A 17,019-nucleotide genomic window follows, 5' to 3' on the forward strand; every position below is an offset into this window, starting at 1 on the left:
CTCTTTTGTTATATACATATATATAGAACGTAAAACCATAATTATCGTCACTTTCCCGTTTCCGAAAGGGGACATTGAAAAATTTTCAAGACTTTTTTAGCGATGAGCTGAAAAAATTTCAAGATTGAGTGTTCCAACTAATAATACATCATTAAAGAGGTCTAAAGACAAAGTAAGTTGAAGTAAAGATGGCAAAGAAGAAGTCTAAAAGTAGATCCAAGAGTTCTAGAAGAGCTTTAGATGCTTTGCAGCTGGCCGAGAGAGAGATTAATGGTGAATTTGACAATTCCAGCGACAATGACAAAAGAAATGACGCTCGCCGTAACGGTACTGTTGTCAACTTATTGAAAAGGGCAAAGGGTGGCGCCGACAGTGAAGATGAAGATGTTGGGTCTGAGTCATTTGAAGATGAAGAGTTAAACTCCGACGAAGCTCTGGGATCTGAGGATGATTATGACGTTTTGAACTCTAAATTCTCACAAACTATTCGTGATAAGAAAAGCGAAAACGGTGCTTACGAGGAGGAAGAAGACGAAGGTGGGTACACTTCTATTGACGAGGAAGACTTGATGCCATTATCTCAAGTGTGGGACATGGATAACAAGACCGCGCAAAGCAATGATTTTGATAATGATGATGAAGATGCTTCTCCGCAATTAAAGTTGCAAGACAACGATGTCAGCTCTGAATCAAGTAGTTCAGGAGAAAGCGAATCCGAAGAGGACGAAGATGATGAAGACCCCTTCGATGAAATCTCGGAAGATGAAGAAGATGTGGAGTTAAATACAATTACTTCTAAGCTTATTGATGAAACAAAAAGTAAAGTTCCAAAAAGACTGGATTCGTATGGTACTGGCGAAGCTAACGAGTTTGTTTTGCCTTCTGTAAGCGCAACCAGTGGATCTTCTGGGAAGTTAAGTTTGGCTGATATGATGAACGCCGTGGATGATAGACAAGTCATTGAAAACGTGAATTTGCTAAAGGGTAAATCTTCCACTTATGACGTCCCCTTGCCACAACGTATACAACAAAGGCACGATCGTAAAGCCGCGTATGAAATCTCTAAGCAAGAAGTGAGTAAGTGGAATGATATCGTCCAACAAAACAGAAGGGCAGACCATTTAAGTTTCCCATTGAATAAACCCACTGAGCATAATCAAGCCTCAGCTTTCACTAGAACTCAAGATGTCGCACAAACAGAGTTACAAGAGAAGGTTGACCAAGTCTTACAGGAGAGTAACTTGGTCAATCCAGAAAAGAACTCCACTTTTGAAGAGTTAAGCACTGCGAAGATGACATCTGAGGAAATGAGAAAGAGGACCACCGAAATGAGGTTGATGAGAGAGTTAATGTTCAGAGAAGAGAGAAAGGCTAGGAGATTAAAGAAAATAAAATCGAAAACATACCGTAAAATCAAAAAGAAAGAATTGATGAGAAATAGAGAAATGGCCGATATTTCCAGTGAGGAAGATAACGAAGACCAGGATGTCGCTAGAGCCAAGGAAAGAATGACGTTGAAACACAAGACCAATTCTAAATGGGCCAAAGATATGATCAAACATGGTATGACAAATGACGCTGAAACCAGAGAAGAAATGGAAGAAATGTTAAGACAAGGTGAACGTCTAAAGACAAAGATCTTGGATAGAAATCCTGACGACGATAATGATGATCGTGTGCAAACCTTGAGTGATATTGAAAATGAAGAAGAAAACAAAGACGCTGCACAATTGAAGGGTAAGGTGGGCAAGACCGGGGTTATGAATATGGCCTTTATGAAGAATGCAGAAGGTAGAGAAAGAGACGCTAACGAAGAAGCTTTACGTAAATTGAAGGCTGTTGAAAATGGTGGTGACATTGAACTTTTTGAAAGTGACAAAGAAGAAACAAATGGAGAAAATATTCAACTAAATAAAGGTAGAAGAATATACACACCTGGTACATTGGATTCTAATAAAGAGATGGACGAACTAAATGCCCATACCAGAGGAGAGCACGAGATTGACGAATCTAGAAGTTTGGAAAACAGGTTAAAGGCCAAGAACGGTAAACAAGCGAAAGTCTTTAAGACTAATGCAGAAGGTGCAATGATCGTGGAGGAACCTAGTGATGAAGAACCCGTTCAAGATAGTCAACCCCCACAGGAAGACGTCGAGGCAAAGAATGCTAACCCATGGTTAGTTGATGAAAGTGATGACGAAAGTGCCATCAGAAAGCAATCCTCTAAAGTCACCGTTGTTGACAAAGACAGTTCCAAAAACGCTAAATCCATGAATAAAATGAATAAATCTGAATTGAAGCAAAAATCAAAAAAGAAAGGTGGTAAATCGAACGGCGATGAAGATCTTTTGCTAAAAGCAGACGATTCCACAAGATTAAAGATAGTGGATCCATATGGTGGCTCGGATGACGAACAAGGTGGCAATGAATTTATGTTTAAACAGCAGGAGGTCATTGCTGAAGCGTTTGCTGGGGATGATGTTGTAGCGGAGTTCGAAGAAGAAAAGAAGCGTGTCATAGATGATGAAGACGACAAAGAAGTGGATACCACTTTGCCGGGCTGGGGTGAATGGGCTGGTGTAGGCTCTAAACCAAAAAATAAGAGACGGAAATTTATCAAGAAAGTTAAGGGGGTTGTGAATAAAGACAAAAGAAAGGACAAGAGTCTGCAAAATGTGATTATAAATGAAAAGGTAAACAAGAAAAACCTGAAATATCAATCATCTGCAGTACCATTCCCATTCGAAAACAGAGAACAATATGAGAGATCCTTACGTATGCCGATTGGCCAAGAATGGACATCTAGAGCATCTCATCAAGAGCTTATTAAACCAAGAATTATGACTAAACCAGGTCAAGTCATTGACCCATTAAAGGCACCATTTAAATAATTATTATAATAGTAGTAAAAAAAAATGCATACACATCTCACTCCCCCTCTTGTATATCTATATATTATCCATTGTGTAGAATAATGATATCGGAATAATTAGAAAAAATCGTTTAAAAATTATGTGAGTATATACATAATTGGCTTTTCCTCTTTTTGGTTAAGTTGAATGTGACGGATGATTGGTGCAGGTGATGGGGATATCATAAAGCTTCTAATCTATCATTTATTTCTTGTGAAGTCAATTTTCTGAATCTAGGACCTTTGTCAGTTGGAATACCAGTGTAGCCTAGTAACTCTGGGTTTTCATCACCGATTATGGCTAATTCTATGGTGTCACCATTGAATTCGCCCTCTACTGATTCCTTTAGTGTTAGTAAGGCGATGTGAATAGCATCCTCGAGTTCCAATTCATCATTCCATCTTTTCTCCAAAAAGGTCTTTGCAGCCACCGAACCTTTTCCTATAGCGGTAGCTTTCCAAGGGAAGTAAGAACCAGAAGGATCTACTTGATATAAACTGAATCCATTAAACTCATCGTGACCAGCAACTAACAACGAGACACCAAAGGGTCTAACACCACCAGACTGCGTAGCCTCTTGCATTATTTTGGCGACTTCAGAGACCAATAGCTTGGTGGGAGGGTATTCGCCATAGATTCGTTTATAGCTAGTATGTGCGACTTTCCTTGATTTATCCACCAGAACTCTATAATCTGGCCCCATACCAGAATATACCGCACCAATATCGGGTGTCAACAAAGATACCTTCGAGAGTGTTTCTGACATAGCCAATGGTGAAGAAGTTTTCTTTTCCGTGGCAATCACTACACCATTAGTAGCTTTTATACCTAATGAAGTGACACCTTGTTTTACTGCGGTTAAAGCGTAATCAATTTGACCTAATTTACCACTGGGAGAAAAAGTAGTCAAAGAAAATGAATATCTATCTGTCATAGTTGTAAAGTTGTGTGTGATAGCTGACTTGTGGGTTGTTTGCGATGGAACAAACCGAATAATCATTAAATGGCATGTCAATTCCACTCTTAGCTTATAAGGTCGGGGACAATTTTGCCACCTTAATGTGAATATATCATTTTTTACGTAAAAGTCTAAAAACTGTATTACGTCTCATAGAAGCCATCAGTAAATGCTACGATCTTATAATAATACTGTTACTATTATTATTACTATTACTATTACTATTACTATTACTATTACTATTACTATTACTATTACTATTACTATTACTATTACTATTATTGTTATTATTATTATTATTATTATTATTATTATTATTATTATTATTATTATTATTATTATTATTATTATTATATGATTATCACTACTAGTACTCTATATTAATGGTGAAATAAATAAAGAATGGAATTTTGAAGGTCATAGTTGGAGAGATTTGCTCTTACTTAAAACGAATTTGAACTCTCTGACCTTTTCAATACTCGAGTTATCTCCATTGGATGCGAACTGTTCTTCTAAATAGTCCAAAACTTTTATGAGACTATCTTTCTGGAATGAATAAATCAACCCATTTTGAAGAACTAGCGAAGGAGCGTGCTCGTTCAAATAAGCAGTTTCAACCAAGTTATTAAACAGGATCGAAGGAGTGAAAGGGTTCAAAAAAGACTCGACAGAGATCAAGGTTTTTAGTTCATCTATATCCAACTCAGGCGATTTCAAATAAGCTTTAAATCTGCAGTAATTCTGTACTTTTTCTCTCAATGTTTGTTTCATGGATTCGTCGGTTTCTATGCTAGAAGACAATAATCTCACGGAATCATACAGATTATTCAGCATTTGAGTTAAGATTTCCTTCTTTACCTTACTGGCCATTCCACCTGTGTTAAAGCTCATCAGTTGATCTGAATGGGCAATTAGATTGTAAGTGGACAGCAAATTTATATAGCTTGCTTGGCTGGATAAAATATTGGCGAACTGTAATGTATTCTCTGGAGTTTCATAATACGTGATGTCTCTATTGAAACTGTCCAAAAATAATGCAAAAGTATATAGGTCCATGGTCTTGTGAGGAGTTCTTAAATCCTTTGGAGTTTTTGCAAATAGTTCCAATGCTCCTTTCAAGTCATTCTTATTGATCAGATACTCTAACTGAATATCAATCTTGGATGATTCGTTAATTTTATCGTTAAATTTTTTGAAAAGGCTTTCAAATTTCTTAAATTCACCATATCTAATGCATGATTTTAGTAAAAGTTCTAAATTAAGAACAGGTACAACATTGTTATACCTCAAAATATCAGCATAGTTTCCACTGTCAAACAATTTTTCGTAAATCAGTTCAATAGCATTTTTGTTTTCAGCTTGAATGGCGATACTTTTGAATTTTTCTGGGAAATCACAAACTCTAATGAAATTTGATAAAGATTCGCAATTTTTGATCAATTTTATCATGGAATCGTTTCTCAAATTTGGCACAAAAACATCGTTAAACTTCGAGCTATTGATCACCAATTGGGTCAATTCTCTACCAGGAATCTTGGAAATTATCAAATTAACAAGAGTTTTCAATTCGGTTGTATCAGGGCATATTTCTATGCATCTGTCAATAATCTGTCTGTTAATAGCTCTATTGACTATCAACGCTTTGTATGTATCATAATCAAAGCAATATCCTTCCTTGCTTAGTTTAGTGAACTCTCTTATACCAGCCTTACAAGAATTTCTAATGAAGGAACCCAAGGACAATGGATAAGATTTGTCCCAATCCCCAGGATGATTAAAGAATCTCAACAAGTCTTGGCCATTAGTAACTTCGTCGAGATTAATCATTTTTAAGGCCTGGGAAACAACACCAGCTAGTAAGTTTGGGTCCAAATTCAATCTATAAAAGTTTTGAGTCAAAATTCGAAACTGATGTTCAATCTGGTCTCTAAAGTTTAATAGAGTTTCATCGCTATTGTTTTGTAGTATTGGGTAAGTGTCAAAGTCAAACAATTTCGTAATCAAAACGGCATGAATTTCTAGAATGTATGGAAAGTCTTTTATTGTCTTTGGCGCTTTAACAAAGTTATGAATACATGTTATCATCCCATTATAGTTGACAATTTCACAATTTTCCAGATTGAAATCCTTCACTAAATTCATGAAAAACTTTGCGTGGGATATACTGTTCAATAATGATTGTGATTGGAAATTATCAACTATCGAATTCAAAAATTGGAATTTGCTGACAGAATCACTCTTTTCGAAAAATTCAGCGTGTGAGTCGATAAATCTCATGAGATACTCGTCGCCACATTTAATTTCTCTTAAATAATTGAAAATGAATGGATAAATACCAATATCAAAGGAAAAGTTTTTGATAACGGACTCTTCCAAAATCTTCATGATAATCTCGTTGTCTTTCAACTGGAGAGAGTAATCTAGTAAAGACGTTATAATGGATTCGGCACCCATTGGATATAGCAGATAATCCGATAATTTTTGCTTTTTCAATGGAGATAAACTTCTTTTCATGGGGAAAATATAATCATAAATTTTCTTGGTCAGATTCCAATCCTGGAAACTATTTGCCATGAAAATCAAATAAAATTCATAAGAAAATTCAGGTATCCAGTCTAGTTTGTGGAATTTAAACCAAATTTCATAGGCTTTGGAAGAATCAATCTTACTCATTGAGATTAAAAAATTCGATAGCAACAAAGAAATGTTGGAGGCTAGACCATTTGAATTCTGAATCTTCGAAACCAAATCGTCCAAAAGATTGGTAGCCAACTCAACCTCGCCAGTCTCAATGAAACTAGAAAGAATCACGCTATAGATTTCAAACTGGTTATCAAATAAAGTTTGGTTTGAGGCAGAAGAGGATATAGATAGTCTAAAATCTTCATAAAGTTCCTTAATGGCCAATTTATCATTTGTTGATTTGGCGTATGAAAAGCATGCAATAAAATAAAATGAATCCTTGATGAAAGCTGGAGAAGATTTGATAATCTGTTGAGCTTTTGATAAGGTGATATGGCCTGGGTAAATGTTCATCGCTAAGAGGTTATAATCCAAGACGTCCTTGGAGAAGTTACGGAACTTGACTTCGCTCTTCTGTTTAGGATCATTGGTAGTTGTGTTGAATAGTTCTATGGCAATTTTATAGAAATCACTACCGTTTGGATTTTTGAATTGATAGGCCAAAATTGAGCCTTTGAAAAGCGATAAAAGAACGATGTTGTAAATTTCATCAGGAGGTTTCATTCTGTTATTGATCATATCTTGGTAACACGTTAATAATTCGTACATCTTATTATCTAAATCGTTATTATCCAATGGCCTTTTACAAAGAGAGTCTAAAACTTTTGTAAAGATTTCCAAGGGTGGAACTATACCATTTCTTTTGAGCGACTGATACAGTGAGTTGATTTTGTTGTAATTATTCTGTTCATAACAACGATTAATTTCATCAATGTGAGTTTGTAAATATGTGGAAGTGTTCAGACACGGTTCAGTGTCTTCTTTCCATACAAATGTGTTTTCGTCTTCCAGAAGATTATACTCTTGTTGCTGTTGCTTTTGTACTGGTGGAGGTTGTTGTTTTGATTGTAAATCTTGGAAATTCCTAGAACTAAAGTTCAAAGAATCGTACTGGTTGGCTGGAACAGTTGGGCCAGTAGAATAGTATCTATGTTGAGTGCTGCTATTATTAGCATTGTTGTTGTTTTGCTGTTGCTTCAATGACCGAAGAGAAACGTTTTGGTTGTAAAGCAGTTCATCGTGCGTTAGAGGGTTGGTGCTGATGTTTAATGGGGAATCCAGGTCGTGCAAGTGCAAAACGTCATCAACGTTATTATAGTTAACATTCGCTACTACGACCGGATGAGGATGTAGATGAGATGCATGTAGTACCGGATCCGAGTTTACCAAACCTTGGTTTTGTCTTAGATACTGGTAGGAACTATCGAAAAAAGAAGTTGCGTTTTTCTTTTGAGCGGCAGAACGATGGTAACCTTTGGAATATATGTTATACTTGAATGATTTAAAAGCCATTTCCGGTTTTTTATTCTATGTGTGTGTGTGTGACTTTGTTTCTATAATTTTAAATGAGATAAGCTTTTATGCAAAAACGGGTGGGCTAGTATAGTTCTATTTTTTATAATTTTCAATACTGCAGCATAAAACTAAAAAAAAAATGTGTCGACTGAAAGCTTATGCTTTTGTTATAAATGTATTTTTAGTTCGGAGTTTGGAGTAGGGGAAAATATATAGCCAATTTCCTTTTGCTTTCTTATAACGTAGTAAACAGTCCTGCTATTCTGTTATAATATGTTTCCGATGTGGCAAATTTTTCACGAATCAATATTACAGAACACAAGCAACGAGAAATAAGGAACAAGAACGAACGAGAATCGACTTAATCCGTGGATTTGTAATTGACGTGTATTTGATTCGAGGGAACCTGCCAGTTTTTGCTTTGTCATGGGGCAACTAAATGCAGCTAAAAGGCACACCGAGCCTCGGCCCCGAGCGCCCAGCCAATGAGAACGCGCGCATTCGGAGCGGCCCCACTTTTTGTGCGCTCTCGCGTTTCATTGGTCCGGTGGTTCGCCTTCGGCGGTTAAAAAGCGGACACGGCCGGAAATAAGATCCTTGCATCTTGTAGCGGGTACGAGCCCGTAAGATCACCTACAAGGACATATTCTAGTAAATCCGCTCAGGTGGAAAGAGCGCTTAGGCGGAATAATAGGTTTGAGGAAGTAGAATTCATTGCTAAAGAAATTTAGAGACCCGCTGCCGATGCCTCTGCGGTCTTCGAGGCCTGTGGCAGGTCTAATTTGAGGACCCGCTCATTTTTGCCATATTGTCCTTGAGTGCCTGATTAGAATGCTGCTATTGATGTAATATGCCATCCGGTCTCTTATATAGTTTGTGGAAGGCCTCAGGCAGCGCAAGCGGGTGTCGCTTGTTTTGTCTAAAATTACCTCTCCTTAAGTAGATATGCTTACCCCAATTTTTTGCCGCCGAAAGACCATCTTGTGGGCCACGTGGTGCATGGGGGCGTATCTGCGTCGTTATTATCTGTAGCAAATTGCCATTATGCGCCACAGTCGTAGGGAATAGGACTGCAGCTGCTTCCGTTATCCTTGCATACTGTACTTTAGCCACGCGTTCTACGTATAATCGCGGTGCTTCTTCGAGAAGGAACACGTAATTACGATAAGATTGGGAGATGTCTGAATTTCCTTTCTGAGAATGATATTGGCCAAACTATTTCGTGGAGGCCACCCTTTTTTTGGGCTCTTCGTGAGTCTCTTTTTACACCTCTCTTGGCACCAGGGGAGGACAACCCCTAATATGTGCTTCCTGCGTTCGAACTCGGTGCGGAGCTTTTTTCGCTCTCAACTTTTTTCATTTTCACTACAGTATTTCCTCATTTCTTTTTTTTCTCACATGTGGCAATTTCCAATATAACTTAGAGATGACTTAAAAAACCTAATATAATCAGGTAAATCAAGTACTGGTCAAAAGCTTTTTTAGTGTCCTCGCACCAACGGAGGAAGACAATATGAAGCAGTCTGGCTTGGTTTTGCAGGACCTTCCACCTGAAATTTTGATAAACATTTTTTCTCACTTGGACGAAAAGGATTTATTCACACTACAAGAAATCTCTACACATTTCCAGCAACTAATTCGCGATGAAGAACTGTGGAAAAACTTGTTCAAGTCTAGAATTTATACTACACATTTCCCTACGTTTTCCCAGTCCACCAAATTTAGTGTAGAATACATCGAAAGAACTCGTGGTCTTCATAATTGGAAACATAACAAAGCCATAAGAACTAAATATACCATAACTCCGACTCGTAACTGGGACCAGCCTAGCATAGAACGTATAGTATTCGATTACCCACGAGTTGCTGCTTACAACGATGGTATAATTACCATCTTGCAATTACAAAACCACAAGAGACAGAAGAAGTTTAAAAAGCTAATTTATATTCCATGTACGACTCCACAGGGATGCTCCACCATGGACTTTAACATCAATGCCGCTGTTTTTGGCAGGTTTGATGGTAGAGTGTTTGGGAAACTGCTAAGTAACAAATCATACTTGACGCCTGTGATGGAATTTATTGGAAGACATAGTTCAGGTGTCACTGCCATTTGTAATTCAGAGTCCTGGGATACGTCGAGAGAAGACTGGTGTGTGAGTGGTTCTGAAAATGGTGAAATTATTTGGTGGTGTGAAAACAAACTTGTTAAGATGTGGAAGGTTTGCACTAGGGTGATTTGGAAATTGGCCTTTTTTAAAGATTGGACCTTGATCATGGATGATGAAAAACTTTACGTCATCTATCAAATGCGTGAACTACACAGCATAGACATTCCAAGGGACGCGGACGATCAACCGGTAAGTGTACGATTCTTCAAAATGGATTTTGGTTCCATGACCTTGGTATTGGCTGATCTGAATAATGTTTATACAATATCGGTCAACCCGAATGGTAATTTTGGTAATTTGAGAAAATTAGCCATTCCAGAACAAATATGTGCCATAGAGATAGATGAAAAGACCTCGCAAAGAGAACAGAACTGGCAATTTGCCGGTGACGACGGCTGCTACATCAGTCTTTTGACTACTGCGAATACCATTTACATTATCAATATAAGAGATCTTTCAACGACGGGTTTGAAAGCCCAATGCAGAATCAACTTTGACGAACAAGTTTATGTTTCGCAAGTGACCAACTTAATTGTTGTCGTGGCACTACCAAACACTCTTCAAATAATGAACGTGATGACCGGTGAACTGATTAAGTCCGTTTTGAAGACCGACAAATTTCCTGAGTTTTTGAAAGTTTCGCAAGATAAAATCGTTATGGGGAGCGGTAATGTGTTGAATTATTTATTATTTGTTTCAAGCGATTCAAAGAAAAAACATCATTCCAGTAAGAGTAAAAATGCAATAAGTAATAAATGGAATGAAACCTTGAACACCGAGTTACAATATTATGACGAAGCTGAAGACCTTAGAAGGCAAAGACAATCAGAAATATCAAGATTAATCCACGCATATGGTGGAGATTTAGAACCTTTAGGTGACACCGAAGAAGAAAATGACATTCAGTTAAGAATTGCGCTCCTGGAATCGCAAGAAGCACAAGCGCGAATTGACGCTGAAACTGGGCCACAGATTGAGGATGATGAAGATGAACAACTACAGAGAGCTTTGGAAGAGTCCCAGAGGTTACATGAAACACAGATGGATAACTTGGCTGATCTATCCATTACTTCGAGCCAAGGAGACGACGATGCTGAAGATGACGAAGAGTTTCTTAGAGCTATTGAACAATCAAGATTGGAGGACGAAAGAAGGAGACAAGTCAGAAATAGCAATACAAGCCGACGAAATGGACCTTTAATGGATGAAACATCTACTACAAATAGCGGTTCATCCGGCGAAGTCTTCGCTGGGAACACCACTGGTGGTGTCGGCGTTGGCGATAATGACGACGATGACTTACGATTGGCTATCGCACTGTCGTTAAGCGAAATCAACTGAAAATACATTTGTATATATGAATATGTGTGTACTTTTTAAATCTTTATAGACTTTTTTTTTTCTTCTTTATTGAGTTTTCTCTGGGAGCCTATCCCATTTTAATATTTCCTGAATCATTAAAATATCATGAATATATATCTAAATATAATTAATTAATTATCTACATGAAAAAAAATCGTAAAATCATGAGTCGTCTTATTAAAAGACAAAAACTTTGTCACTGCCGTTGCCTTTGTGAAATCCGTTACTCCAGCCCAACTCCTTTGCGTAGCTCAAAACCATTTCATTCATCTTTGGTGGTCCGCAAATCAATAAACGGTGATCCTCTGCTTGTTTGGGTAAATATCTTTTCATTTCTTCTAAAGTCACGTACCCGATATCACCATTCCATAGGCCGTTCGGCTTATGAACCACATAATGAACTTTGAAATGTGGGTATTCTTTAGCCATGTGGTCTAGTTGTGATTTCAAAAGAATGTCGTCCTCTGTCTCATTTGCGTATATCAAAGAAATATGCGTTAGATCTTCTGGCGATGGAATAATTTCTTGTAAAACTTGTAATACGGGAGTGATACCAGACCCTCCTGCGATGATTCCTAATTCTGTCGCAGAATCTTGATCATATTCCAGTTCACCTAAAGGCCCCTTGAATTCTACATACTGGCCGATTTTCAATTTGTCAAAATATTTGGAAACGACACCGTGTTTGTATGTCTTTACTACTAACTCTAGTAAACCTTCCGTATTAGGGACATTTACTGGGGTGTAGTATCTTACTAATCGTTCACCATTAATTGTTACCCTTGCTGCCAAATGGTATCCCATAGGAATATGCAACGTTTCAAAAGGATATTTTAGTTTGAAGCAGTACAAACTAGTATTACGAGAAATACGGGCTTTCTTAACCAAGGGAAGCGCTACCCATTTATCCTTATAAAGGGATCTTTCTGTGCGGACGGTTATAAACGCTATAGCATAAAGCACTGCAAAATGAAGTAAAGATAGGCCTACGATTCGGCTATCTTGTGTTTTCCAAAGATATAATGGTGTGATCACACAGTTCAGCAGCAGTCCAGTGCAAAACCAATAAAGCGGGTTTGCCAAAGCGAACGATACACATGTTTCTATTAATGACATTTTTCCTGAAGGATGACAACTACGAGATGATATCTTACACCACTCTAAAGCATGTTATGAACTCCTTTAAGAAAAGCTCTGTTATATATACAGCAAGAAAAAAATGCATAAAATATACACACTATTTAGTTCTTAAAATTTCCTAGACAGATTTACGTTACGCCATACCAATTTCTCGTAATTGCTTATACGACCAATCATTACCGCGCTCGGCTTTGCCGAAAAGAAGAAAAGTTATTACAAATAATGATAGTAAAAAAAAGGGTCCCATAATTGCTGAAATGCCCAGCATAGTAGTTTTCAGTAGCAACTAAAATGTGGGTGTTGGAATGTACATGAGCAGCACCATAGTGCTAAGTAGAATATATATTGTCAAATGTATATACATACTTCTTAATAGAAAAAGGAAGAAAGGGTCAAAATAAAGAAGACACTAGTTGGAAAGCTCACTAGGATCTATGATACCGTTTATGATAGCCCATTCTTTGTTTGCCAAGAATACGTTATCAGGATCTTGGTCTTTTCTTATTTTTCTGAATTTCTTTAGATCCTCGCCATACCACTCTTCGACCTTCATTGCCATTCCTCTCATTTCGAAATCGTCGTAGTCAGCATCCTTTTTCACTGGACCAGCAGCTAGAGTGGTTGAACCTAGGAAGTTCTTAGCCCAATGTGGCTTACCGCCAGCTACCATCATAGTGTTTTCGAAAAGGGTGAACCATTTATGGATTGGGGTGTTGCAGCCAAAAGGCCTATAAATGGTAGCATTTATATACAATGTCAACTGACTATTGGTGACATTGTCCAATGGAGCATATCTACAATGAGATGGAGTGTTGTCTAAGAATGGACGGCAAACATTACCGTAGACTGCACCGGGACTGGTATTTGTTCTCTTGGATGTATTTAGGGGTTCGGAAGGTAGCGTGGTATTTGAGCAACGAACTTCCATGGGGACATGAACATAAAACTCTTTGCTAATGGCAGCTTGGGCGATAGAATGGTCCAATGAACGTAGTACTTCTAAACCATTATCCATAGGGCACCCCCACTCATCCACAAATTGTGAAAATAAACAATCCATATTAAATCCGCTGATAGAATCTGTTACGTTGACATCTCCAGTAGAACTCTTTTCCAATTTACCGTATTGCCTATTAAAAACGAATTTTTCCACGAAAGGGGTTAATGGTGCATAAACCTTAGTGGAGATCCATAATAGGGTTTCGTAGAAAAATCTGCCAAGTTTAGTGCCCCACCAAGATTTGGCGGGCCCGTTTTGGGCACTTTCAGTTTTGTTCCCTCTCCATAAAACACATTTTCTAGTATAAGGATACCACCAAACTCTAATAAATTCAGATGAGGTCCATAAAGTATCCCATTGTTTCAAAAGATCTTCAAAAGTAATCACTTCTTGAGTAGACTTAATATTGAAACCAGGAATAACTCTTACAGTAGCGGAGACAATAATACCAATTTTACCGACTGAAAGCAAAGCGGCTTTGAAGACCTCTGAATCGTTCTCGGAATCCAAAAACTTCACTTCACCTTTACCATTAACGATAGTCAAATTAACAAACTGAGATGATATCAAACCATGGTAGGGCGAAGAGCCATGACTACCAGTGGATATTATACCAGCTACACTTTGCTCTGAGATAGAGCCCAAGTTCTGGATGGAGTAACCCTTCGCACCAAGAAACTCATTCAATTGATAAAGCCTCATACCAGCATCTACAGTAACATCGGCATAGTGCAGGTCAGGGTATTCCACAAACTTCTGCACCGTGTTCAATTTGTCCAAATTAACAAGCCATTCATCGGTAACACACATGTTGCTAGGGGAATGTCCTGAACCAACAGTGACTAATGTTTTTTCAGCTAGCCTGGCATTTTTCACCAGCTCGACAACTTCATCGATGGAAGTCGGTTGAAAATAACGTTCCGGTTTTGCAGAGTAAATACCGGCCCAATTCTTGAACACATAGTTCCTTTTAAACGGGATAGCAGACATGAGTTAAGAATCTTAATTGTTGGCACCTTTTTATTTGTTACCGCGAGTTCTTGGTTTGCTTCTTAAGATACTTGAATTTTTGGAAATAAGCACAATCAGGTATTGAAAATCCAAAGACCTGAAGTTGAGATGTACTACTTTTTGAAGTTCTCCTTGCTGATAACAGGTTCCCCTCTTGCGTCGTCCCCAAATCTCTTCCCAAGATGTTTTCATTTTGATTTTTTCAGTGCGGCGGCGGCGGCGGCCAGATGAAAAAAAAGGAACTAGGGACATTGAAAAAAGTTATATTAGGGAAATGAGTAGAGTAGTGGTAGTAGTAGTGGTGGTGCAACTGCCTGACGCAGTATATGATAGGTTGTTGCAATTTAACCAAGCATAGCGGTACTAGCCAGTTTCTTACTGAGTTCTGCTTAATAAGGGCAAAATGATTTTTTTTTTCTTTTGTACGTAGATATTAGAAAGATATAATAGGTAAATAATAGATAAGATAATACCAAAAGGGATATAACAATAAGGAAGGAAAACAAATAATTACAATATTTGAAGTATGAAAAAAGAAAAGAGGTTTTAGAGGCGTGGGAAAGGGGCCTAGAATTCTTCTTCTTCGGCATAGGAGTCAGCACCCACTTCGATATAATCTCTTTCTAAAGCAGCCAAGTCTTCTCTAGCTTCGGTGAATTCACCTTCCTCCATACCTTCACCGACGTACCAGTGGACGAAGGCACGCTTAGCATACATCAAGTCGAACTTTCTGTCGATTCTTTTCCAAGCCTCAGCAATGGATGTAGTGTTTGATAGCATACATACGGCTCTATCCACAGAAGCCAATTGGGAGTTTGGCGTAGCAGTTGGAGGTTCGTAGCAAATACCGATCTTGAAACCAGTTGGACACCAATCGACTAGTTGAACAGTCTTCTTGTTTTTCACCTGTTCGACAGCTCTTTGGACATCTCTTGTTACCACGTCACCTCTGTATAATAGACAGGTGGCCATATATTTACCATCTCTAGGATCACATTTGACCATTTGGTTACCGGGTTCGAAACAAGCGTTTGTAATCTCTGAGACGGAATTGGATTCGTGGAATGCCTTTGACTTGGTTAAGACTGGAGAATATGAAACTAGGGGGAAATGAATTCTTGGATATGGAACCAAGTTGGTTTGGAATTCATTCAAATCCACATTTAGTGAACCGTCAAATCTTAAAGACGCTGTCACAGATGAGACCACTTGAGCAATCAAGTTATTCAAGTTTGAAAAACTTGGCCTTGGAATATCCAAGTTTCTTTTGCACATATCATAGATGGCTTCGTTATCGACCATAAAGGTACAGTCTGCATGCTCCAGAGTGGTATGAGTAGTTAAGACAGTGTTGTAAGGTTCAACGACGGAGGTGGAAACTTGTGGGGCGGGGTATACAGCAAATTCCAACTTGGACTTCTTACCGTATTCAGCGGATAGTTCTTCCAATAGTAAAGACCCTAAACCGGAACCGGTACCACCACCAAGAGAATGGGTGAACAAGAACCCTTGCAGTCCATCACATTGGTCTGCTAGCTTTCTAATCCTGTCTAGAACATCGCCCAGGATTTCTCTACCGACTGTGTAATGACCTCTTGCGTAATTATTAGCCGCGTCTTCCTTACCACTGATCAGTTGCTCTGGATGGAAAAGATCCTTATAAGGGCCATTACGGACTTCATCAATCACATTAGGTTCTAAATCCACATAGATGGCTCTTGGAACAAACTTACCGTGCCCAGTTTCATGGAAAAATGTTGAAAAACCTTCTTCTCCTCCTTTGGGCTTTGTAAGACCACTTTCGAGATGGCCATCTGGCTTAATACCGTGTTCCAACGAGTACAGTTCCCAACAGGCATTACCAATTTGACAACCAGCTTGACCGACTGTAGCGAAACAAATAATAAAAAATTGTTTAAAGTTAGTAAAGAAAGATGAAACGAAACGCCAAAAGAAGCCACTAAAAAAAGAAAAAAAATAGATCTACCGTAGACAGGCAAAAGACCGTGTGCACATACCATTAATACTAATAACTTCCCTCATTGTTTGCTTGCAGTTGTAGGTTCACAGGCGTTGAGTGATGAGAGGTGCTGTAGTCAGATATACTAGATTGGGTAAAACGATATAGTTAGTGTTTTTGTTTTGTTTTGTTTTGCAATTTAGATTTTTTTCCCTTTGGCTCGAGGCGTTTTCGCGTGGCATCACCCGGCGTGGGAATACTAAAACAGTACAACATACATATAGAATATATAATATTGGTAATGTCATACAGACATACAGGTGGCGATACTGTCCCAATGTGATTCTAGACGTGCCTCCACCGCTAGCAGGTGTAATATTTGCTACAGGGCGTCTTTCTAATAAAAAATAATGCAATCGGGTTTTTTTAGAAAGAAGATACAGGGTATTTATGTATACATGTACTTAA

At 38.2% G+C, this 17,019-nt stretch overlaps 7 protein-coding genes across 7 annotated transcripts; 2 read left to right on the forward strand and 5 right to left on the reverse strand.

Annotated features, from left to right (window-relative positions):
* Window positions 1-188: 188 nt before the first annotated feature.
* UTP14 (Utp14p) lies at window positions 189-2,891 on the forward strand (the record flags this gene model as incomplete). Its single annotated transcript, XM_018367046.1, has 1 exon — window positions 189-2,891. One exon carries the CDS (start codon window positions 189-191, stop codon window positions 2,889-2,891), a length of 2,703 nt encoding a protein of 900 aa, XP_018219980.1.
* Window positions 2,892-3,093: 202 nt separating this feature from the next.
* PRE8 (proteasome core particle subunit alpha 2) lies at window positions 3,094-3,912 on the reverse strand (the record flags this gene model as incomplete). The annotated part of the gene is made up of 1 exon (XM_018367047.1): window positions 3,094-3,912. One exon carries the CDS (start codon window positions 3,910-3,912, stop codon window positions 3,094-3,096), a length of 819 nt encoding a protein of 272 aa, XP_018219981.1.
* A 375-nt stretch (window positions 3,913-4,287) lies between these two features.
* Window positions 4,288-7,905, reverse strand: RPM2 (ribonuclease P; the record flags this gene model as incomplete). The annotated part of the gene is made up of 1 exon (XM_018367048.1): window positions 4,288-7,905. The coding sequence occupies one exon, from the start codon at window positions 7,903-7,905 to the stop codon at window positions 4,288-4,290; it is 3,618 nt and encodes a 1,205-aa protein (XP_018219982.1).
* Window positions 7,906-9,421: 1,516 nt separating this feature from the next.
* Window positions 9,422-11,419, forward strand: UFO1 (SCF ubiquitin ligase complex subunit UFO1; the record flags this gene model as incomplete). The annotated part of the gene is made up of 1 exon (XM_018367049.1): window positions 9,422-11,419. The coding sequence occupies one exon, from the start codon at window positions 9,422-9,424 to the stop codon at window positions 11,417-11,419; it is 1,998 nt and encodes a 665-aa protein (XP_018219983.1).
* A 198-nt stretch (window positions 11,420-11,617) lies between these two features.
* Window positions 11,618-12,556, reverse strand: AIM33 (cytochrome-b5 reductase; the record flags this gene model as incomplete). The annotated part of the gene is made up of 1 exon (XM_018367050.1): window positions 11,618-12,556. One exon carries the CDS (start codon window positions 12,554-12,556, stop codon window positions 11,618-11,620), a length of 939 nt encoding a protein of 312 aa, XP_018219984.1.
* Window positions 12,557-12,989: 433 nt separating this feature from the next.
* On the reverse strand, window positions 12,990-14,570 carry ALO1 (D-arabinono-1,4-lactone oxidase; the record flags this gene model as incomplete). Its single annotated transcript, XM_018367051.1, has 1 exon — window positions 12,990-14,570. The coding sequence occupies one exon, from the start codon at window positions 14,568-14,570 to the stop codon at window positions 12,990-12,992; it is 1,581 nt and encodes a 526-aa protein (XP_018219985.1).
* Window positions 14,571-15,158: 588 nt separating this feature from the next.
* Window positions 15,159-15,893, reverse strand: TUB1 (alpha-tubulin TUB1; the record flags this gene model as incomplete). Its single annotated transcript, XM_018367052.1, has 1 exon — window positions 15,159-15,893. The coding sequence occupies one exon, from the start codon at window positions 15,891-15,893 to the stop codon at window positions 15,159-15,161; it is 735 nt and encodes a 244-aa protein (XP_018219986.1).
* Window positions 15,894-17,019: the final 1,126 nt, after the last annotated feature.

This window comes from Saccharomyces eubayanus, chromosome XIII (genome assembly GCF_001298625.1).
Source record: "Saccharomyces eubayanus strain FM1318 chromosome XIII, whole genome shotgun sequence".
Lineage (NCBI taxonomy): Eukaryota > Fungi > Ascomycota > Saccharomycetes > Saccharomycetales > Saccharomycetaceae > Saccharomyces > Saccharomyces eubayanus.